Raw genomic sequence first — 24,854 nt, forward strand, 5'->3', positions numbered from 1 at the left:
TTTGTGTGCGTGATTGAATTAAAATATGGCTTATGTCCTGCTTTTGGAAAACTTTGGAAAAAAAATCCATAGCAAACAAGTAGTGGAATGTGATTACAAACTCCTTTCACTTCTTTATGCCTATGCATAGTAGCTAGGAAAACATGCACAGAACATTGCTACCAGTTTCAGAAACTGAGGACCAAGAGGTACCAAAGTAATAAACTGTTCTTGAGTAAAAAGTCAGTATTTTAGAAAAAAAAATTGAATTCAAATACTAAATCTGTCAGCACTGCTAGTTATCTGAGTATGTTTTCTCATCAGAATGCATATGGAACATCTGTGCTTTAGGGGATGGCACTCATGTCACTTCCCTGCCCAGTTGCTGTACAGTTCTTACTTAAAATAGTATGAGAATAGGATTAAGCAATAAACTGTAATAGAGTACACTTCACTACTGCTGTTCCTGTGTTTTAAAAATACATGTTAGATGGTTTAATGAGTACTTCAAGTATTGTTCTATCACTAACTTAATCAGGCAGAGCTCTTTTCCCTTTGCTCCAGGGCACACCCATGCTGAAGGATGCCCTTTCTGCTCAAAACTGATCATCCTCTACTCTCTATTGCTTTTCTTCTGCCTGCCTGTCCTAAATCTAAAGTGTGATCATAGCTCCATGGTCAAACTGCCATACAGTCAAACTGCCTTCTCTTCCCCACCTGTGGAATTTGGGTATGTTAATGAGCAAACACATTTCCAGAAATCCATAGGTATCTGGGAGTACATATCACGATGTGCACGAAGTTGAACTAGAAAATCCCTCACACACAGATGGTTGTTTTTACTCCTAAATTCAGTTTTAATACAGCCTCTGCCTCAACCTTTCAGAACTAGTGTGTCAAGCGGTAGGTCTCCTTTTTTGGTTTTTAATGTATTGTATATTTGCTATTTCTTCATTCACTCTTCTCATCCAGCTTTTATTTCAGACTTAGTGTAAACAATGACAGCCCAGTACCTCACCTCTGTCGAAAGTAAATTTTTTATAAGTTAGGGAGCTAAGAAATTTTATGTTTAAGTGTTCTTAGACAGATTCTTTGGCAGGTAAATAAAGTTAAACCACATTCACCTTATTTACGTAAGTGTTTTCAGGCTTGTGAGAGCACTGTCTATTACCAAATTTTCACATCTTTGTGTCTTCATTTGCAGAAAGTTGGTACTGATTTTGTTTCATTCACGCTCACTCAGATTCATAATAAAATAATGCCAAATTATCTGTCAAACTGAAGTGTGTGTAACTTCTGCATCAGATGAGTCACTGTACCTTTTGATCATGTCTGCTGGCATGGAAACTTTCCATTCTTTAAATTTGCATATTTTTTTGATTATTTAAAACAACTGTGGCACTAGTTTACTGCCATCGTTACTACTAAACAATATACTTTCTGGTTGTAAGCCTCTCAGGTTAAAGACTGCATTTCTTTGAATCAGTGTGACTTGGATGCCATTGAAAGGGAACTGGAAGGGCTGTGTAATTCAAGGAGCTGCAGCTGATTCATACAGGCCTATAGCAGTGCTATACACTGGCTACTCGAATTCATCTGTAAAGATCATGTAGAAGACAGGTGCTGCTATCAGTTCTCATTGTGTGTTCTTCATAGCTGAATTTCTAAACTATGAGGTGTGTAACATAAATAATGGCTTTTGTCTGTAGGTGGCCCTCGGAAAGAAAGATGAGACATCAAATACTGTACTGTATGGTTGAAGTTGGGGGGGGGGTAGGGGAGAAGTCAAATCCTTTGTTAACTCAGGAAATCAAGCTCTTGTGCTCTTTGGTTCCCTAAGCCATGCTGAATTCTAAACGTGCAGTTTAAAATCCAAAATAAAAACAACATACTGGTGAAACTACACCCAGGAGCACTGGTATAGGCTTTCTGCAATTCCATACTGCTACCCTAATAAAAATTGCTCTCAAAGGTGGTGTGGCATGGTTTTGTTTTCAGACTTCTTAAGTATTTTGATCCTGCATCATTCATACGTAGTGGTCTGAATGCATTTTTAATTTGAACTCAATGTTGTTTTAAATTAAAGCTTTCATAGAACTGTTGAGAAAACTTCACCCTGTGTATTTTATGCAATTGAAAGGTTTCTTATTTAGAAGTCCTTTAGTAGTTTTTTATTCATTTTCCCATTTAACACTCATTTGAATTTAAAAGAAAACTTGTTTCGATGCTGTTCACTTAAAAATATGGTATTTATAGAATGTTTTTCTTAACTGTACAAACCAACTCATGTTAAGACTGCTGTCATCATGTTAATTTCCATGTTGAGCTAGCAGAAAATGCACACAAGTCAACATGTTGTAACCTATTGATTGTGATCAGAGCAAATTGATCAATTAGGATATGGTGCAATCTAAAAGTTAAAAATAAGGTTAAAAATTATACATCGAAATATGGTCCCATTATATTAAAAGCTGAGAACTATTAGCTAAACTGTGTTGGTGTCAGGCATATTCCTGTATACGAGTAAGATACCATCAGTCACTAGATGGCACTCACACGTCTAACCGGGTCTGGCTCTTAGTCACCTTCTACAGGTTTACCATCTCTTTTTTTTTGGCTTCTGTTGTCAACGCAACATAAACTTTACCATCAAACACCAATGGGACAAGCTTCAGAAGTTGTCATTCCACGTGATAGCTACTACTGTAACCTGAAACTGTTTTGTACAGCACTTGCACAGTGTGGCAGATGTTTAAAAAAAAAAAAATTTGTCAAATTAACTCTGTGATAGTAATATCGAAAATAGCCTGAAAAAATATTTATAAAATGTCCTTGGTGATGTTTTTTTGTATTTGTACAGAACAAAAACTCCCTCAGATGTCCAAAATGAAAGGTGAACTTGTTCCCATTAATGATATAAAAGGATGTTCTTTTGGCATTCTGCATGTGATCACAGAGTGGATACATGAGTGTTTTTTAGCTAAAAGTAAAAAACGAAAGTCTCTTGAAGCATTACAATAGAAAAAGGCCTGAGTTTATTCTTCATTTAAAAGAATGATGGTCATATTGAAATTTTTAATATTTTAAAAACAGTTAAAAGTAATGCTAAGTAGAGTGCTTTTGTGCAGAAAATTAGTGTAAACAATATTTTTTCCCCACATGAAAGTTACGAGCAAGTGACAGGGCCACAGTTAAAAATGCAGTTAAACATAGGATTACTAGGGCTTGTTGGATTTCAAATGCTTTCATGATTAGAATAAAAATGAGCAAAGGTACAAGGACTTTGTCCCCTTGAAAACTTGCTGCTAGCTGGTGGACAGCCATCCCATGCATTTTTCATGTCAGGCAGTGGGCAGCACAGTAACGGGTGCTGGTGAGCTCCTACATGCAGCAGCTCCTGAAATAGCAGCTGGGTCAACAGTTGCTGTTCCTGCAAAGTCATCCAAAAAAAAAAAACTATGAAAGGGCTGTCACTGATAGTTACTCTCCTGTGATGGCTCAATGCTGAGGCAACAAAAATAGAAAGCGCCTTAGTAGTGCTCACTGAGGAATGTCATGGAGCATGGCTGCACTCACCATCAGGCTAAAACCACGATCTGGCTGCTCTGACCGGGGAAGTGCTCCAAAGTAACGTGCCCTTGGCACCAATGGGCAGGCACGAGCAGCAGGTGAGGGTCCATGCAGCAAGACTGTGCGTTAAGAAAATGAAATGTTGCAGGTTTCTAGTCCCCCTGTAGCCAGCCTACAATGATGGGTTGTTCCAAAGCCTTTGCTACCCAGTATGTGGGTTTGGGTTTTGATTTGGCAAGTAAGTCCAGAAATGAAAAATGTTGCTGAAACAGAAACGATCGTGCCTGTCAGGGTGCTAGCAAGCTCGTTGGTCTCACAGCGAACTGTCTTCGTGCCGTTTACCATCATGTTGGCCAGAATTGACCTCTGGTAGGTTGACCTGACCTGTGCTGCCACGCTGGTGCCACGGAATGGTGTGCGATTGGGCTACACTGAGAAGAGCTGTAATGTTCAAAGCAGATGCTGTGACCTAAAAACTGGGCTTTGGGGTACTGCCTGTCACTGCTCACAGGGTGTTGCACCTTCCATGAAAGGCCTAATGCCATTCCCAGGCCATCCCCAGCTCCTGTCAGGGAGGTAGCACAAACAACAGTGGGCTGGCTTCTGCGCATCCTCAAAGTACAAACATAGGACTGTGCGTATGCTTGCTTCCTTAAAGATCTTTGAATGAACAAAGCTGAATGTTCCTGGTTTTGTAATGGCTCTGCAGCTCTGGCTTAATTAATGTCTGGAGTTCGTGCAGGCGCTCCCAGGACTGTGAGAAATCGTCTGGTCCTTCACCACAGCCACCGATGGGTGGGATGCTCGGGTACCCTGGATGCACCATCAGTTCAATCGTTACGGTCCTGCTCCGTGGCGTCGGGTGTACGGGCGTGGGTGCCTTGGATGTGAACTCCACAATGGCAGCGTCGATGGCACTCCAGATGGTGCTCACAGACATGTTCTTGCCCATGGTACTCAAGCCTATGTAAATGTCTGGCCACCTGCAGCCAGAGGTTGGAACACAGATATTAACGCTAACAAGGCAGTCAGACAAGAGCGTGTCATGTCCAGTGGACTAGGAATCACAGTTTCTTTCTTTATCAAAATCAAGACACTATTTAGCGTAGCAGTTCTGCAGCCTGGCAGAAAGTCACAGCAGAGCCCCAATACCAGCATTTCTGTTATTACTCTGGTAACGCATACTGCATCACAGCACTGGCCTTGTTTGGCATCTGAGTGCTTACAGGTGCACAGCATTAGCACAAAAGGGAAGAATGGAGCTAAACTGAGAAATGCCACTTGATTAAAATAACTATTTATAGGCCAATTAAAACCTGAATAATAACTATCTCCAGATAATAGTAACCTTCAGCTATGTGGGGGAAAAAAGTGACTGAAATAAAATGGAAACCTACTTGATTAACAAATCATTCTCCTCATATGTATCAAAGAGCCGCAAGAACTCAAAGGACAAGACGAAGCACCAGGCAAAATGTTGCTACTGCTAAAGACCATACACAGCTAAGAGGACACCAGCTAAAAGCTGCTTATATATAGCTTCAGCACAATTCTTTGTTCAAGTCTGGCTGCAAACTGCAGTTCTAGTTTGGTACATAAAAGCCCAGGAAGGATGTGCAAGTGTATCTGAGGGCAGAATGAGAAGGCTTTTGGAAGAAACAAGCTAGACGCTCTACCCATGTGGTCAAGGATGAGCCCAGCTGAATGCCCTCATCTGAGCTGAGTTTGCAGCACTTGGGGAAAAAAATAGTTAACATTTTTTTAACTGTAAACTGATCAAACTTGCTCAAAAGAGAGCTGTGTTGTTACGCAGTAAGCACAGTCTTGCCCTCTACAGTGTCATAAAGCATACTCAGAGGGCTCAGTGCGGTATCTCTTTGCACAGATGCAGAAATTGAATTGCAGCTTGTTTTCCTGTGACTTCTGCTGACCACCTTCTCCGCATTTTCCCGGGATTTTTCACATTATATGTTTCTTTTGTAGCAGTCCATTCCTCCTCACTCTCCCTGGTACCTGGAGAAGAGGAGGAGCCTGGCCCACTGCAGTGTTTCCAGGCAGGAGGCAGCTGCACTTATTGGGGCGGTGCCACAGTGGGTATAAAGGCACAGCTCCCATAGCAGCCCTTTCTCTGGGTTCCCTCCTGAGGGCCAGTAGGGTGGGTGCTGCAGCAGGGGCTTCTTGGAGGTCCTGTGATATGGCCCTCAGAGGGCATAGGGAGCACTGGAGCATGCAGGATTTCTGCCAAGCTCCCCTGCGTTATTCCTGGTGCAAAGCTGCACTAAAAGGTAGGTTAATCTCTCTTGATTTCCCACTCTGAGTTACTGTACCCTTCTCCTCCTCAGAAATGAGCTGTTTTAGGAGAGTCTGCGTGCTCTGTCTGGAAAGAGCACAGTGAAACGCTGGTGTGCTGTTGGTGTTGAGAACAACTGAAACCCTAAACAAATTGTGTAAAAGCCAAGAAAATAACTTTTTCAGTAGACTGAGAAAGTAATTAAATGCGTCACAAAGGACAGGTGACTGCAAGAATCTCAGCTAAATAACTTTTCATCTGTAAAACACTGGTTTAAGTTTTTAAAAGAAGTATGTTACTGTTGGAAGGACTGAGCTCTTGAGATGCAGGACACTGAAAAGACTGCTTAAAGCAGTGATCGCTTTCTGTGGCGCTGCATGCTCTCTGACCTTCTTGTCTCCCCATAACTACAGGTACTTGTTTTTAATTAGTCTATTTCCTGCTACTTAAAACCCTTTCTCCACTATTCCAAGGAGATGAGAAGTTATCTTTTGAAACCTTCCCCATGATTTTACTTTCAGAGCTTCAGTGTTGAAGTAGCACCTCAGCCTCCTAATGTCCCAGAAGCCAGACTGATCTACTTGATTAGAAAGGCTGAGAAGCAAACCCTGAAAAGAACAATCCCTTTCAGGTAAGAGGTGAGTTATCCCTGTTCAAACAAAACTGCATGCTACCCTTAGTGTCTCTAGTGCTGTTGTACTGCTGCTGAAGCCCCTTGGAAACCCCAAATTGGAGAGAGAAAGATCTTGTTCCATCCCTGAAAAGATCCTATCAGAAACTGACAAGATCTTAAAGCTTTACCACAAAAAGGATGAGTAAAGCCTGTCTTACCTTATTCCGTGACTTGTAAACACATCCACTGTGTTAAGAGAATCTTCTTCTACTCCCAGATAAAAGTCCATCAGGGATGGTGTGATCCAGTCACAGTTATGAAGGCCTGGCTCTATTGGGACACGTGTGTATTTGATCCCATATTCTTCTAACACCTCTGCAAACACATTCCTGACCTCTGTAAGTAAAAACAGAGATACTTTAGTCAGGAATCAAAAAATCAACACATATTCCCTGCAACCTGTTAGCCCAGAGACATCTTTTCCTTTCTGCATTTTAAAAAAAAATGTATCCCATTTGGTTTCTCTTCTGCTGAAATGGTTTTGTTCATCTTGATGGGAGTCCCCTTCTAAACTGGAAATATCTGGAAACATTACTCCCTCAACACCTGCTACAGGTGCCTTGTCTTCCCCTCAGCACTAAGCATTTAGTCCAGCAACTTCTCTTAAGTGAGCCTAGTTGTAGAGTTGCACCTGAGGCATCCGCACAGCTGGGAAGAGGTTCTTCACCAAGCCTCTGCACAGGTGTATCTGTTGAAAGAGTAAATTACCAAGAGCTGTGTTGATGTGGGGAAATACTGATTTTTGCTGTTTTCCATCTCTACCACATTGACCTTAGTTGAAAAACGGATACAGATACTTGTCCACCTATGGAAAGCATGTTGAGACCTGCAAAGATTGGTGTGGAAATGCAACTGACAGGATGGAGATCTTGAAGCACTTGAAAGAGCTACCAGCTTCAATCTCAGTGACTAACTTGACCCAGGTGAGAACGCTCAAACTGCAATTGTAGGGCCTCTTCAAGGTCTTATAAGGCTTATTGCCCAGAAAGCCATGGCAAGTGGAGTCATCTCTCAGCTGACTGTCTCTCACCTGCTTGGTGCTGGGAAGAAGAGGAGTGCCTTCTTACCTGGGAGGACATGAACGTGCTGGTGCCCATCCATATGAGGAGGTAGGTGGCCTGTCAGCTCATGGAACAGCTCCACCTGGGCCTTTAGCTCCTGCTTCACCTGTACAGGAGAGAAGGGTTAAAGAAAGACCTGTCAGTAGGCTGAGGTCAGAAGAGTGCATGGTGCCTCCTGGAGATATTGCTGGCCTGTACGTGGGACAACATGCTGAGAGGTACAGGTTTCTATCACTCTGGGTGAGTGGATGGTGCTGATGCAGGGATTTAAAAAAAAAACAGAACTATATTTGAATACCCCTTTTCCTTTAAAATGGAAGGCTGCTTTAATCCCATAGGCACTTTTGATCATCTGAACACATTTATCCTTGTTCATGGGGCAAAACCAGCCACTCCCCTAGAGAACAAAAGCCTCTGACAAGGTGATGCAAGGCCTACTTAGTACTTCTCTGGCATTTTCCCTTTATTGATTTTCTAGGTTCTTAGTAAGTATCTGTTCCAATGTCTCTTCTGCCCTGTCGGACAAGTAGTTAGCAGCACATTAGCTTGCATGCCTGTCACTGAAGCAGGGAGGAATGGGTTCTCAAAGGTTGCACAGGCTTTGGCAAAATTAGGTGCAGGACACAGAAAGGCAGCTCCAGATGCCAAAATACAGCCTAGATTCATCTGTAAGCGTACTCCCAGCTGGGACCTGCGAATGACCTTCAACTGTTACATTCTGGGATAAGTGCAGGTTAAGTTTTATTAGTAAAGTAAGTTGCATGGTTGTATGTGGATTTCTCCTACCTCTGACATATTCAGAAGACCTTTTGATAGGGCTGTTCTGAATCCCATCTTCCCATGGAAAAATCCATCTTCATTGAGCAGAGAAGAGTTTGTCTTGAGCACCTCACATACAGGGGAGCCCTCGGAGAGGTTGGCATGCAGTCCTATTGGGATGTTGTATCTGTAACAGGATTGAAATATCTGTTAAGCTTTGCACCTCTACCTTCCTTACTGGGTCCAAAGAGTGAGATTTCAGTGAAAAAGCTACTCAGATCTAAACAGTGTTGTGCTCACTAGAGTACATCTTTGGACCTCTGCTCTTCTAGAAAGGAAAGCAGAACACACTAGAACAGAGCAGAATATTACTAGATAACAATCCTGTCCAGCTTCTGAGACTCCCCCAATTCTGTTCTCATCCTAGTTCATGTGGAGAGCAGCCACAAGGCACTTCAGACTAAATTTTGTAACTACACTAAAAGCTATAACTGTATGGTACTGAACTCATTAGTGACTGACAGAAATCTGGACCTTGCAACTCTGTTCTAAAGCATTTCATTAGCCCAGGTATTCCCTTGAGCTCACACTTTTGAAGATGCTGCATTTCTGAGACATTAGAGTTTTACTTGATGACCTCTAAAGCTGCCTTTAAGCAGAACCCAGCTATATATCAACAATGCCAAAGGCAGCAGTTATGGCAACAGCACAGGCTACAAGTGTAAATACTGCCTGAGTTTAAGGGTAACCTGGTCCAAGAGGCTGCACCTGAAATTGACAGCAGTGGCTAGGTTTCTGTCTACTCCTGCAGATGATCAAGCTAGGCTGTACAAAGTAACATCTCTCTAGCACAAAGGAAGAGTTACATAGGAGGTTAGTGGTGTAAATGTAGGGCCTTGTTAAGGATTCACAAGGGTCCAAGTGAGTTGCATTCTGGAAATTAAAACAAAGACTACTAGTGTATCTGCACAGCTCCTGTCAGCCACAAGGCTTTGCACAGTGCTGGTGTTTCCTTCTGTGTGCTGTGGCTTCCCCTAAAATGAGAACAGGACCTGGGAGTGCTCAGCCTTGTGCGAGTCTCACTGCCACTCCCGAAATCCTCTCAGGGTGGCCAAAAAGATGCTCTGAAACTTCTCCCAAGATACCCTCTAGCTGAAGTGCTGTGCCCCTTCTGTGCTGTCCAGCCTGAGCTGCGGTGCCAAGTTAACTTCAAGGCAACAAGTCTGTGGTTTAAATCCTTCCTGGAACTTCTGCATGGAGCTGCTAAGACAGGACATGGTCTGTCCCCGTTGTCGTGCCTGTACTACAAGGAGGAGAGCAAAAGCAACACCCATTTAGGAAAACTCAAGTTCTCTGGCCAACCAACTTCCCTTCTATCCCTGCTGTCTTGAGAGAGAGAGAGGGTGGTTTCAGATGAAGCTGAAACAGATACACTTCAGAGAATACTCAAGTTTGGACAAGAAGTTTTAATGAGAAAATTTCTTATCCAGTCTAGGAGCTAATTTTCCCTTGTGTTGATGTAAGTGTTGATATAAGTTTCTCCACACGCAAAGAGGCATTCATGGAAGAGGGACCTTTCTGGTTCAGGGTTTTAAGACTCATCAGACTGTGGCAGACTATATCAAGTCTGTGGCCCAAGGGATATGTATCTGCAAAACAGAACAGTTCCAACAGGAGATGTGGATCATCACAAACTCCTTCCTAAATGACAAACAAGGCAGGAATTTTAACACCCACCTTACAAATAATCGACCTTCTCCCAGAGCTATTCCAAGTCAGATATCTCTTTCATCTCAATGTGGAAATGCCTGTTGAAGTGTTATGGGACAGGAAAACTGTCCTGTCCAGCTCTAACTCCAAGTTCTGTATTATCATAAATTGGTTCCTGTTTAGACATGAGTTCTTGGGGTCCTCTGAGGAGCTCTGCAGTAATTCCAAATGCCTGCGGGTGGACAGATCTCTGGATGCAGTGTTTGCTTCCTGTCCTGTTCTTGGAACAGATTTCTCTGGAGTGGTAATGGAAGCAGGATGGCTGAAGGGTGCTAAACTTCGGAGTACTTTCATGGAAACACTCCATGGTGTTCTGGTTGCATAAGGGAAATGTGAAAACCTACAGAGGTGCCCCTGGGATGGATGGACTACCATCAACTTTCTCCAAGACAAGGCAAAGGGCTGGTGGAAAACCAAATCTCCCCCTTCTGTCTGCTGCCCTGAAGCTGGTTAGTGAAGTACCAAGTTACAGGGGGCAGAAGGATTGTGGATGGATTAGACCATGTCAGAATCATTTACCTCCTTCAGGTTTTAAGGTTTTGGTCCTTGCAGGACTGAAATTCTTTCTTCCTGGCTCCTCCATGTCTTGTGCTCCAGGTGGATGGTGTAATCTGTTGCTAGGTACTGCTCCTCCTCACAGATGTGTTAAGTTGTACGGACAGCTTTGTGAAACAAAATGAGTCCATGCCTCTGCAGTCCACTGTGTGATGAGGGAGTTTGAATGTCTGCTTAATGGAGCAAAACAGCTTGTGGAGGAAAAGGTCCTCGGACTCTTCTGATTTGGTGATTTCTCTGCAGCAGGACCTGATTGTATAATTGACCATCTGGTTTTCACACCAGGGGCCTGAGCACATGCGAGGAGTTAGCGTGGTTGTGTCCAAGTTATTACTGGAAGATGCAGTCACTGGGAGCAGGGGTCCTTAAGCATTCTGCTGAGAAGCTCACAGGCAGCTGATGGCAGGGCAGGAGGCAGCTACAGTGCAGAAGAGGAGCTGTGGCAGAGGGCATCCCTTCCCTCCTGTCACCTGATGTGTACCTTGCATGAGCCCAAAGGCAGAGGGGGAGCTTGTTCTTCTAGAAACCCACTGCAGATTCGTTACCGTGTCTCTGGGAAGCTCTGACTACGTCAGCTGATAGCACTACTTGCATCACAGCCACTGCTATCGACAAGAAAAGGATTCGTGTGTTACCGTGAATCAGCAGATGGAGGACTTCTCTTGTTGAGCACTTGCCTTCTCATGTGTTGCAGGAGGGCCAGAAATGAACAGCTGGGCTTCCGAGGGCTGTCTCCCAGGGGCATCAAATGAACTACCTCCAATTGTGCAATGCCTCAAATGCTGTGAGTGAAGCTATCTCCAGGAAAAGGCAAGCCCCTCTGACAGGTGTGGGACACCGAGGAGCCAAGCACTGCACTGCATAACATTAGAGCCGCTCCTCTGCCTGAGCTGAAACAAGCCCCAGAGCTGGGGAACGTGCAGAATGTGGAAGTGCAGAGAGCTGGCCTTGTTCTCGCTGTAAGGAGAGCCTCTCTCTGTAACTTTAGAGCGTGTTTCAGAGCTTTGGCTAACACCAGCTGAGTATCTTAATAGTTTTCTCCTGGAGTTAGTCCTGGCTGGTCTGACAGACTGTCCACATTGAGGCGTCTAAAGAGGAACTGTTAGCATTTAATAGCTCTGGGATAAAGGCACTGAAACCAAAACTCAAAATGCTGCACATGAGAAACTTCTTTGGGAGTATTCATCTGTGGGAGATGTATAGAAGCAAGCACGCCAGGAGAGCTCTAAGGATGTGAGAAGGTGGACAACGCAGTGGGCACACTGCTGCTAGCTAGCATTTTCCTGTAGCTAAATAAGTGCATATCCTCTGGATGCAATGAGCCAGGTGCTGCTTCTAATCAGCACCAAATGCCCTGCAGCTGAGTGTTCCTGTCTGACACTGCACAAGTATCTGAAGCCCTAAGTAAAAGGATGAAAACATGAGCAAAACTTCAAGCATCATGGTAACCGCTGGGCTGTGCCTCAGGAAAGTGGGCTCCAGTAATGCTCTGTCCTGACCAGAGGCTTGGCCTTTAAGACCTATTCCGCAGGCTTTCTTCTACTCTTACAAACACTGGACCAACTCTTTCAAGTGCCTCTCAGCAGTGAAATGTAGCTTCTGCAACCAAAGAGCAATTCCAAGGCATGTGGCATTGGAAGAAAGTCATGGTGAAAAGTTAGAAGAACACCCTGGAAGGGCCCCATTTTCAGCAGCGGGCAGGTAATTGTTTCCTCTACACAAACGTACTTGATAGTTGCCCAGATCTTTCCAAAGGCAGTAACTGAAATACTGAAGCAGAGACAAGAGCTCAAGCTGCTTGGCTTGTGATGCCATACTGGGACCAGAGCTCAGCTGCTGGGGGTTTGCCCTCATACCTGAATGTCTGCCTCAGACTTCCCTTATAGATGGGACAGGATGAGCACTGCTGCTCATTACCAGCCGAATGTAACTACTCAACCCAAGATCCAATTCAAAACAATTGGCACCAAGGTTCAAGCACCAGTTTCTGCAATAAAAGAGCTGCAGTTAACAGCTACTACTGCCAACGCAAAACGAAGCTGAGGCAACTGCTTGGTCTCTCTTAACTTGTGTTGGTGGTTGTTTTAAGCAGCAATGACCCTTCCACAATCTTTTTGGAGGGGTGTATTTCTAGGTGTTTGCACTCCCACTGCCCTGGAGAATGCACAGATGTGAAGTGAATTTAGCACAAGGGTTTAATTCCACCCTGATGAACCCAAAGGACAATGTTTACAAATGCATGTTCATGCTTCTACAGCAACAGGAGTGTTGGACTGGGGTCTGTGACCTCGCTGAGAGGAGTTTCAAGCCAGTAGCTTCTGCAGTCACTAAGGCTAGTCCATTAGTGAGCTGTTTTCACTGAGAAAAATTTGGCAGTCAAAATAAGTCCACCTCTGCAATCCACTGCTCAGCATCCCCTGTAGAGGGGGGGGAAAGAAAGGAGATACCCTTGCAACAAATGCTCCAAGAGGCAACAAGGAATTAAGTCTGGAAAGATTTCTCAGTCAACACACCCAGCCCAGCTATCAAATAGAGGAAATACAATCGGCTAAACTGCTTCCTTTTCAAGTAGTTGCTTGTTTTGCCACACGAGTGCTCTGAACAAATGGCTCTGCTGAGGCAATGGGCTTTTGTGCAATTGCAATCCCTGCTCATTCATATCCTTAGCAGTAAAGGGTCCCCAGAGACTGTGTCACTGTACTGAGGCACTCCTTATAATGCTGCCAGCATTGCTGCACATTTCTGAGCTTGGTGGATGACTACAGTGCCCTGGCTCCTGCCTGGCCACAGAGTGGACTCTGTGCAGTCCTTGTGTTTCTGCAAGCAGCTGCAATAGCTGTGGAAATGGTGTGATTTCCCCAGGCCCAGACCTTGACAATTGTTTCACTCAAGGCTGCATACTCTGGGATAAGCATGGCACTTACTCTTTTCCTTGTTGGGTAAATAGATCCCACCTTCAACATCCTGGTTGGATCCTTATCTGTTACTGGCTCATCGGGTTTCAGCCCAAGTGTGATGCAATTAAAAGCCCCATGTAAATATCTTTATCCAGACATCCTGCTTCAGTAAATGTCCAAGTGTCTGAATCCAGTCAAAGCAAGGCTGTGCTCTGTGCAAAGAAGGGCACATCTTAGTTTCTTCAGGTGGGTATTTGCATACTTTTTCCCCCCACTTTCACTCTATAGCAAAATGTGTTTTATCTAACTGTATCTCGTCTTGCTCCATTACTGCTAAGGATTTATTCTTGGTGGGAGAAGCACTCCAAAGTCTCTGTTGTATTAAGAACCAATACTATAACAGTGTTTAGAACTGACTTTCTTTTCAGTTACATCTTTGTATCGGCGTTAGGTTTAATGTCCATAACCTTACATCAGCAAAAAGTGCTGTTGCCAGTGGAGTTAATTTGATCTGGGTCTCTAGTTTAAGGTCTCAGCATGCTAACCCTAATCCAAACACAGTTCGGCTGTCGGCTGTGTGATTAACAGTCAGATAAAAGGATGATGAAAAAGCATGAGAGACTTCTAGATTAGTCAGATGCCAACTGGGAGGGTCAGAATTAAGTCACAATTTACACACATTTTGCAATTAGTGTTGATGGGAAAGGAAGTGAAAACATAGACAGCAATTAAATGTGGTTTTGTTAGATTCTTCTGTTAAATGTACCCAGATGTTGTAGGGGCTTCAGCTTTTGTGTAGTTGATGTTCAGCATTTAACAGAAAGGAAAAAAAAAAAAAAGAAGACTCAGGTTGTGTTCTAAAATATGCCACTCTTTATCAAGTGTTTGGATATAATCGTCTAGAAAATGCGAAAAGGGGCCTAACAGTCACAGCTGAGCTGAGTGATAAAAAGGGGGGAAAAGTAAGGCAGCAAACACTCATAGGTCTCTGTGTTCCTGCCATCTCCATATTTGTTTCTAAGGAAAAATGAAGAGACCTGTTCAGTTCACAAAACTCTTCCGATCTCTGGGAAAGGTTCTAGAAGCACCAAGAAGACCGTCAGACTTCAAGGTGGGGCTTGATAAATACACAATTACGATTACCTTTTTGGATAACCAGGATATCACGTTGCCTCATGCCTCATAAAGAGAAAACTTTTGAGTTACTGGAAAAAAGATAAATCAACAATAGAAATCTGTTCTCCCTTCTGCTGCTCTGGTTACGCACTGCTCTAGCAATTGCTGTCAATAGGTTTGTCATCTGATGATGAATCAGGCCTCTGCTGAAACTACTCTTTTGCCTGAAGTGAGTGGGCCCTTTCTTTTGGCCCAGTTGTGAAAGTGAATGTGAAAATCCCCAAATCCACAGCCTGAATGTGATGGAAGGTATATTATTTACTGCTTGGTTCTGCTGCTTTGCAATTAGTTTGTGTTAGAGCTGGTACAAACAGCTGCTGACTACAGTTACATTTCTGCCAACTCTTCTAATGAAAGCACAGGACAACAGATGGTATACCCAGAAGCCTACAGAGTTATTGTGAAAATGAAGGGAAAAATGAAATTCCAGAAGAGCTGTGTTTCTGAAGGATGGTGAGTCCTAACACTGCAGGACAGCATAAGGTGCTTAAGAAAGACTAGCCTCCAAGAAAAGCTTTTTTGTTACTAATTAGCTTTGCATGCATGCAATTAACTGCAGACCAGGTGAGGAGAGCTCAAGACCTTCAGAGACAAGCAACCAGGCCACAGTTAACCAAGAAGCACACAGACGATCTCCACAAGTCACAGAAACACCAGCAGTCTGGCACCATGAGCGCACAAGATCAAATCCCACAACACTGGAAGGCACCCCAAGAAAGCAGAAGCTGCTTGCTTCAAGCCTTTTTTCAACTGGCGATAGATCCAGCCTCCCAGTTTACGCCACTGTGTAGTTGCAGGCTGAAAGTTCTCCTGTGAGCATGTATGTATATATGTGTATGTGCATGGTACTTGCTTAGCAGGGTGTCTGTAGGGGAAGGCAAACATGGGGGGGAAAAACAGGGCAGATTTTCATCCCATAAAACATAAAATGCTGCAAAGTGTCGTCATTCACAGTGGAATAGGAGACAACATCAAGCAGGGGGAAGAGGCAATACAGTGGCAAGGCAGTAAAGCAACAGCGATACTTTCCCACTCCTGTTTGCCTTTCATCATAGCACCACAAGATGAGGATTCAATGACATTTTTAGGAAGTCCAACCTATTAGACATCCGTGTCTACAAAACTGCACAAATCTTTGCATTATGGGAACATATATATCTTAGGGGTGACATGAGTTTGTTTACATGTTCAGATGCCAATTTAGTACACGTATATTAGCAGCACCTGAATTGAGGTTTTGCATTAGACAAATCCTTTGTCCTACACCTGCGAATATTTCTCCAGTGCGTGGGTAGGACTGAATACAGCTGCGGTGAGTTACTCACAAATGAGGAATTGTAGAATGTGGGTTGCTGATCGTCAGTGCTAACAGATGTTCCCAAAGTCACCCAGATTATATTCTCAGAAATAGATTTTAATCCATTTTGTTCACACATACAATGCAAAACCACCCCTAAAAAAGGAAAATTGCAGCAGCAGGTTGAGCAGCTTCTGCTGTCACCAACCCTCCAACCTGGCTTTTCATACCCTTATCAGCTGTCAGCACAAGTGTCATGACCTGGATTCAAAGATGCTTTTTAAACCTCTAACTGTACAGCCTACTTTCTGGCTATGGAAATGAGGCCAGGTGGATTCTATATTTAAAAGCCTGCTAAAGACCACAGCTAAAATAGCAGACAACATTGCCACAGCTTTTGGGCTTAAAGGGTTTCATGGTGCCTGCAAGTCTGAGAGAAGTGCTGCCTTCACCTCCTCATTTTACATTTCATTTGTTTTACTAACAGGATTTTAGACACCTCAGCAGTGTTGTGCCTACCCTGCTGCCTTTCCCCTTACCAACCCAGGGGTGGTTCCCTCTCAATGTTTGTGTCATTTCTAGCCTTTTTAACAGAAGACCAATTTGCCACTAACACCGCACCCTGACTTTCCTGCACTACACAATACTTATTTTCACCAGGGAAGCTGCAGGCAATTTCTAAGTACCTCTAAAAGTACAATTAAATCAGGGAGAAGTGTTCCAGGAGAACAAGGACAGCATGACTCCCATCAAACTGTCCCTTGCAGGAGCCATATATGTAAAGCATAAGGTCTCAGTTTATCTAGTCCCATTACAGTTTATTTCCTCACTTTTTTCAGCCCTGCTCTTTTTTCAGAATGTGCTCTAGCTTCAAAGTGCCCTTCCCCCCGGAACTATAGTATTAGCTGGGTTTTACCTTCTAAATAGAAGTAATGCTTCCTGTTAAAGGATTTGCTGGGCTAGTCCATGAGAATGATGCATGCCATTTGATTTGCTACGGTGCAAACCGTACCAGAAACCTCTGAAAAGTTCATGAAGGAGCAAAAGTGGTAGGTACAAGACAGGTATGAGGTATCATCTCTCTTTATGCTTTAAGGTTTTTTGCTTGTTTGTTCTACGAATGGATTTATCAAGTCTAGAATAAATAGAAATGTTGATGTGTTTTTAAAAAGTTTTTTTTGATTGACAAAGTTGAGTTTTCCACTGCCCAGTTTTATAGTTTAGCCTTTGCAAAACAATACTGCTTCCGGATTCCAAAAAGAATCTGGCTAACTCTGTGTTCAGCCTGGCTGAAATTAATCAGATTAGGTTTAAAGATTTGTGCTTTTATGCCTCAATAGTTTTAGGGGTAGCAGTTTAGTCTGGCAGGGTAGTGTGGACTTTCATTCTGATGGTACATCTTTTAGAAGTGTGGGAAAAGAAAATTCAACAACCTAAACCATACCAGTCAAATTGTGTAACTGGCCTTCTATCACCATAACAAAACGGGCAGTGTAGTAGCTAACACCAGAGGAAAAGCCACTTTGGGTATGACTTGTAGGTTGGTGGTTTTGATATGAAGAGTCTTAGTAAAGATGCCTATAATCCAGTTTTCTTATACCAATCCAGGTTAAGGTACAGTGTTTATACTAGGGCTACAATATACTACAGTTCACAGGCTCGGCTTTCCTTGGATAGCCTGAGGAGGCTGTCCACAAAGGAGCTAAAGAAACTAGCTTACCTCCTTGCCAGCTTGGCTGCATCTGCTGCAGCACTTCCGTTGACTAGCAGGGACACGTTAGATACCGCTCCAGCCAGGAAACAGTCCACAATGCCTTGGTTTCTCCGAGGACAATAGCCAAAGTCATCTCCGGTTACTATGAGCTTCACCTGAAACATCCTTAGAGGTCATCCCTAGCAAAAACGGAAAGGAGGCAAAATCAGTACAGCCAGCAGATCACAGGCAAGCAGGAAAAGACGCCCGGCGGGGGCAGCCCCCGTCGTGACTCAGCTCGTGGCTAACTCCTCCTGCTTCACCTCCGCCTGCCCGGCGGCTGGAGCTGCGTGCGGCCGTACCTGTGCGCCTGGCTGCCTGAGTGCACCGAGGGTGCGCCAGGGGGCAAATTCCTTTCCCTCCCGGCGCACCCCGGCCTGCAGGGCCCGGAGTAACAGGGCACGAGGGCAAAGCTCCCGGGGCGCTGCATCGCCGGTCCCCGACGGCCCCGGGGGGCAAGAGGCGAGGCGCGGCCCCGGGCTCGGGCCCTGCAGGGGGAAGGGGGTCCCGGCCGCCCCCCTGGCGGTGCAGGGCGCTGCGTACCTCCTCTCCTGCCCGCTCCCGTGCCCAGGGCCGCCGCCAGGTGCGGGTCCCGGTCGCCTCCGCCGTCCCGGGGGGCCGCTGGCTCCGGCGGCGGAGCTCGGCCCGCGCCGCCCCGCCGCGCATCCCCTCACACACCCCCGGTACGGCCGGGCAGCCCCAGCGGGGAGCTGGCCGGTAGAGCCGGGTCCCCCCTCAGCCGGCCGGGTCCCCTCAGCCGGCAGCACCGCCCCACAGGCGGCCCCTGGCGGCCGCGGCCTGCAGCGCGGCCTGGGCCCGGTGAGGCGAGGCTGCCCTGCCCTGCCCTGCCCTGCCCTGCCCTGCCCGCGCGGGGGGACCCGGCCGCGCTGCTGCAGGCTCCTGAGAGAAAATTGAGGCCTGCGGCTGCGGGAGGCCTGAGCGATTGGTTCCGTTACACCCCCTGGCTCCTTCAGGAATTAGTCTCGATCTGCCAGAGTGAAAGCGAAAGCGCTGAGTACCTTATAAATTTTGTGGGGGAGATGCCAACCTGTGGGTTTGCCTGTGGAAGGAGAACTTTAAGTTCCACCAAAGCAGAAACACGCCCCTTCTCGGTCTGTAATGTTAGCCCCACATACCTGGCCACTCCTACTGTCACAGAAAAAATAACAAACTGATGCTTGGGCAGGGAGAGAATGATGGTTCAGAAAGCGCTGGAAATGGAATGATAGTTCTGAAAGCTTACTCTTCCCCAGCATGTAAATGAACACTGACTAGAGGAAAACTCAGTGAGAGCCGGAGAAAGCCTCTGCCCCCTTAGTGACCCTTTCCTCATCAAAAAATTACATGGAATTAAATTAAAACCAAACCAAACAAAAACATGCTAGAATGCATTAGAGAACTTGCTAAATCTTCATTCTGGCTATACCTATGAGTATTTCCATGATTTCACATTGTATGCTTCTGTTACAGACAAGTTTTTGATGCTCGATAAGGGTTTCCAGTGCCCTTGGCATTTCAGAGCGGATATTTGTGCAACTGCTGCTTGCTTCCTCTTCTGGGACGTGAACCTCACATTCCCTCAAGGCTTCATTTACTGATGAAGGCTATTACTATAACAGATTAAGTCAGCATGGCTCTGAAGTAATGTCATGAATGAAAAACAAGTACATCCTGCCTTTGCCAATGCAAACCCTTGGGTTTTGGTTTGCCTCTTTCTAGTACTGTCAATGCTGCTTGCCTCTGCACAGGTGAGAGGTGCTACGTAAGAATCTTAGACAAAGCTTGGCTTCTCAGCCTTCTTAATCTTAGTGTGTGTTTAATGCTATTAACAGTAACATCCTTCTTAAATATTGCATGCAATTCCTGGAGGCTTTTATTTTCTGATTTTATTCCTGTTTATCCAGCTCTCCTTCCTGTGACTGGAAGCAAACACAGCAAGCAAACCTTGCCACAGTGCCACATCCCCCTCAGCCCCCAGCACCATGTTTTCTCTGCAGAATGCACACCCTTGCAGGCTGCCAAAATATCCTTTGCATACTACTCTCTGTGTAGTCTGGAGGAAAGCCTCTTACAAAATCAACCTGGAGCTGAAAGGCAAGGCAGGCTTTCTCTGGCTACTCTCTCCTCTTCATTAAAGTCACAAATGAGAATATTGGCCAGCGTTTCTGGTGGAACTGCATAAGCCAAGGCATGTACAAAGCACAAGCTGCATCTTCCAGCTTACTCAATAAATAAATAAATAAATAGATAAATAGCCCAACCTTATCTTAGTCAGAGAAGCCAGCAAGAGCTTTCTCCATCCTCAAGTCATGAGGCTTCACTGGTTTTCAGTTTGCATTTCTTTCCTGAACTTCCAGTTATTCAGTAGCAGATTTAGAGGTTTCCTGTATTTCACAAAAGCATTTCCTAAAAGCAAATGCTTCCAATAAGCTGTCTGTTGACATAGAAAATGTATGTTGCTTTTCTTGTTCCCTCAGCTGCAGTGAGTTAGTTCATTTGGGATTACAATGGTAGCACAGTAGGACTTCATTTGTCTTTTCCTTGAGCAAGAAATTTTGTTGAAAGTGTGAATTGTAAAAGACAAGGTGTTTGAATGAGATGAAGTAAAATCCACTTTTAAAATGAAAGAACACTAACTTTTTTTTCTCATCCACTTTTTAAATGAATGTTAACTTTTTTTTTTCTCTTCCCCAGTCTTGAAGATTTACAAAATCTTGGAACTCAGGGTATCAATGTTTAAATTAAAGCCTTCTCATCCCTTTGATCTGTTTTCAGAGGAAAAAAAGATGCAGATGGGAAAAGAGATGGAGTGGGCTCTCAGAAAGGGTGAGGTAGGTGGCACGCAGGAGTGTTTGTAGGGGCATGTGTTCGTTAGCTGTAACTCAATACCTGTGCTGAGTAAACCTGAACAGGAGCAAAAGGGTCGGAATGCTGAGGAGAGCTGGACTCCAGACTTCATAAAATTCACCGAACTGGGTGGGACAGAAAAGCAGGTTTCCCCGGTCTTTGAGGACATTTCTGCGCCGTGAGGGGCCAGGGCAGAGCTGAGGGACCGCACCCTGCAGTCAGTCCCCTCAGCGAAGGCGCAGACCCGCTGCTGTGAGGACCCCCCGCCCCGCTGCGGCGCCCGCCCGCACTACAACTCCCGGCGTGCCCCGCGGCGGGGCGGCCGCTGCGCTTGCGCAGTTCCCGGGCTAGTCCTGGCAGTGGGCGCTGGGAGGCGCGGCCCGGGCACGTGGGCGCCATTTTGTGGCGAGGGGTCGGCGTTGTGTGGCGGTGTAACTGAGGGGAGCGGTCAGGTGAAGGCTGGGGAGCCGGCTGCTGAGCAGTCCTCTCACTGAGGGGGCTGTCCTGGTGGTGTGGGGGTCTGAGGGCTCAGCCTTAGCTTGCTGCAGGACCAAGCAGGGTCGCGTCAGCTCTAGTTCTTGCTCTGCCACCCCCAGCTCAGAAACAACGGGAGGAGCAGTGCAGAGCCACATCTCCCCTGGAAAAATACCTAGGGGTTCTTGCATCAAAAGGGGTGAAATCCCCAAATTCTAGGGTACGCCTGCTAAGAGTACAAAGATTTTCCTATGTTATAACACGTGGTGGTGTATCAGTCACCTTCGCTTTCCCTTCTGAAATCGTTTGAATTTACAGAAGTACAGATTTAAGTCAATTCCTCACAACGTGCACAGTGCTAGCAAGGAGGCACAAAGTGAAAGGCGAGATTTGCCCCCATGACCTTATTATTAACTTTACACTTCAATTAAATTATCGGGTATTGCTCAAGTGCCAATCTCAAATCCTCTGTGACCCTTACAGGAGGTTTTTCTTATTCATCGAGGCTATGTTTAGATGTAGGGAGACACTTTCCCATTTTTTTCAGAGGGTTATTTTCTCTCTGCTGCTGATTTTCCGTCAGCGTGTCTAATGTGGAGTAAAAATTAATATTTGAGTGTGACCTAAGCTACAGCATCTGTGATTTCTGACTGAGTTTGAGATAATGTAAAGTCAGCCCATTCCTGCTTCTCAGTAACATTACTACACGTGGAATTGAATCTGTCAGATCACTTACAGCAATCCTTTTCATCTCTCAGCATCACTGAAAGCATCCTGGAAAATCTCAGCTGATTGAATGGACACAGAAAATAATTCACTGGGAGTTATGAGGAGAGAGCCCATCTTGAAGGACAAGCATTGTTCTGGAGAGTAGTTGAAAGATGCTGACTGTTACCAGACACAGACTGCCAGGACTCTGCAGAACTTTTAAGGAAGTCCTTAATTCTCCATAGTCTAGAAACAGAAGACAGCAGTCAAAAAACATTGTCTCTTCTCCCCCAGATGAAAAATGCTTCAATTTAAATATCTATATATTTTGTCAAATAACTTCTTCTTAGTTACTTTGCTTATTCTTCCATTCTGTTTTTATCTACTGAATGCAAATTTCTGGGCATCTGATTTTGGGTCTCTAATCCTTAAACAATATGGGCTAAATGATGAACTGTAATTCTGTAAATTTTTAGCAAGCCACATCTTTTGCCATTTTGATTTCTCCCTGGATGACAGCATTTTGTTGTTATTACTACTTCTTACTATTTCTATTTAGGTCGTACTTAGAGGTCACGGTTAGAAGAGCTCTGTTGTAAGGCGTGCCAATGGGTACAAATATTCAATCTGAAGTAAGGTTATAACTCTCAGTTCATCAGCATGGGGTGAAAGGAGACAGAAAGAACCACGGAATGTTTACAGGCCTAATTCCCCGATGTTACTCCCTTGAATTCAGTACAATTTGTCCTCACTGACATCAGTGAAAGGACTAGATGCAGAGAAAAGTCAATGGAAAAGCTCACACATTTATTTTTGCACCAGGTCTTAACAAGGTCAGAACTGTGCCCTTATTTTGTCTTAGATTAATGACAGTATGCAAAAGAGAATCCAGGCAATACTATTGCAAGGTTCTCCATAAATTGGGAGCTGTCTCTATCCAAAGATACACCAGTGCTTTTTCAGTTGTAGATCAAGCCCAGGAGATGCCTATTATGCTACCTTAGTTGTCAGTCACACTTTTGTCATGCAAAATAAATAGAAACCAAAAGCATGTTTAACAGAGGTCAATATAAAAAGACGGAAAGTCCTTTTCTATAACATGCTCCTTTGAGTTAACCAGTTTTCATGTGCCACAGATCTCCTGTTCCTGTGCAGTGAAAGCGTTTGGCCCTGGCACTAAAACTTGCCTATCAGGGAGGGGCAGGTTATACTTTGAAGTACACCTGAGTGGAAATTGTAGGTGCTTTCAGTCCTTGAATATCAAATGTGCAAAATGACTGCAGAGTTAAGTGACTGAAGGCAGAAGGCATTCTTGTTACATACTGCATTCTCCCTTTTTGCAGCGTTGTTGAATTATTTTGCGTGCATAAAAAAGAATCATGATGAGATTTTATTAAAATAAATAAATAAATTTTAAAAAAAGCTGTCGTTTCCATTACCAACCTACTCCATCACTTAATTTCTATAGCAAATTTACCTGCAGCTTACAGCAGTCTGCTAGAAACAATAGTGGGCTCTGTCACAGTGAGGTGGTTGTTAATTGCCATGGGTGTTTGGCATTGATGGGGTTCTTTGTTGGCAACCGTTCTAACCCAATTATGTTTCTAAAGTACAACTGAAAAGCATTGTAGGGAGCACCATGTAAATGGCACTAAATGCACTGAGACTGAGTGACCTCCCAGAAAGATAGACAGGTGCCAGCTAAAGCCCCATATTATTGATTTTCCGCGGCTAAAATGGCAACTACGGACATCTGTTTTTGCCCCATTTATAACAACAGCAGCAAATGTGAGCTTTTGTCTTAGTTATAAGAACAAGGTTTCTTAGAATGACAAAGAAATACATTATTTGACTATCGAATCTGTGGGGTTTTTGTTTGTTTCTGTGAGCAAACAAAAATATTTCTGGGACAATGAACTTTTAGTCCTCAGAAAAACACACTGGGCCTGTGTGTGTTCATGTGCACATGTATGCCTATGTGACTAGGTTCAGGAGTCATGTTTGCTTAATGCAGGCCTGACATTTAAGTCAGAGATTCTTCTGAGATGTAGATATAGATACATAAAACAGGCCAGAGCCAGCATGAAGAAAACTAACCATTCAAGGGAGCGGTATCAAATGGGTAGGAAAAAGCCTCATAGATCAGTGTAGGTGATAAGGAGTCAGCTGAGCATCGTATGATGTTTCCACTAGCCAGGGACACGAGCATGCTTTCTAAATCATCCTGTAATAGAAAGTGCAATGTTGCAGTTCTGTGCCGTTGCTCACACAGAATCCGATTGTTACAAGGAGTTAAGTCCCAAGGCAGGTGCCCTCCTAAGTATTTCTGTGCTGCTAAGGTAAAAATCCTGATAAATTATAAATTTGTTGTATTCTTGGGAGCGTTACCTGAGACTGACACCAGACTGTCTGCAATGAGATACATGGGTCGATACAACAAGCAATTCCTGAGGCAAAACTAACGGACTGTGTGTCCTTTGCCAACCTGCAGCCTCCAAACCTATGCAATGAGGGACACGTGTTAACTTGTGCAGCTTTCTTTAGTACAGAATAGCTCCTAACAACCTCTTTATTTTATAAGACTTTCACAGAGAGACAACCATGGCAGGTGAAATCCTAGGAAATCACCACACGCTAACGAGTCACCGTTAGCTCCTTGTACAGCATTTAGCCCAGCAGTGACTAGACCCGGGCAGCGGTTCGTTTCTCCCAGGCTCTGGCGCTGAGCGAGTGCTCGGTACCCTCACAGGGCCCGGGGCCGTCACCCAGCGCCCGCCCCGCCCCGGTCCGGTCCCCTCAGCGCTGCCCGGCAGCCGGGGTACCCCGCAGCCCGCTCGCGGCGCCGCAGTCCTCCTTCGTGTCCTCCCCTGGGAGGCGCCACGCCGCTCGCTCTGATTGGCCACCTCTCTCCCTCAGCCCAATGAGCTCTCCGTGCTGGGGGGGACTCCCGGCTTTGAGGTCACCGCGGCGCGGCCCAATGCGAGACCGAAGCCGAGCGGAGGGCGGGCGGCGATTGGGCGGCCGCGGAGCTGGCGGGAGGCGATT

At 44.9% G+C, this 24,854-nt stretch overlaps 1 protein-coding gene across 2 annotated transcripts; it reads right to left on the bottom strand.

Annotated features, from left to right (window-relative positions):
* Positions 1-110: 110 nt before the first annotated feature.
* Positions 111-18,445, bottom strand: YDJC (YdjC chitooligosaccharide deacetylase homolog). Of its 2 annotated transcripts, XM_035556964.2 has the most exons (6): positions 18,324-18,445; positions 17,748-17,920; positions 8,360-8,519; positions 7,580-7,679; positions 6,671-6,848; positions 111-4,532 (listed from the first exon to the last, which is right to left on the bottom strand). In XM_035556964.2, the coding sequence occupies exons 2-6, from the start codon at positions 17,903-17,905 to the stop codon at positions 4,202-4,204; spliced, it is 927 nt and encodes a 308-aa protein (XP_035412857.1). In that variant the 5' UTR covers positions 17,906-17,920; positions 18,324-18,445; the 3' UTR covers positions 111-4,201. The 2 variants fall into 2 exon arrangements, with proteins under 2 accessions (XP_035412857.1, XP_050570148.1); XM_050714191.1 differs by lacking the exon at positions 18,324-18,445 and having other exon boundaries at positions 17,748-17,992.
* Positions 18,446-24,854: the final 6,409 nt, after the last annotated feature.

This window comes from Cygnus atratus, chromosome 17 (assembly GCF_013377495.2).
Source record: "Cygnus atratus isolate AKBS03 ecotype Queensland, Australia chromosome 17, CAtr_DNAZoo_HiC_assembly, whole genome shotgun sequence".
Classification (NCBI taxonomy): Eukaryota; Metazoa; Chordata; class Aves; order Anseriformes; family Anatidae; genus Cygnus; species Cygnus atratus.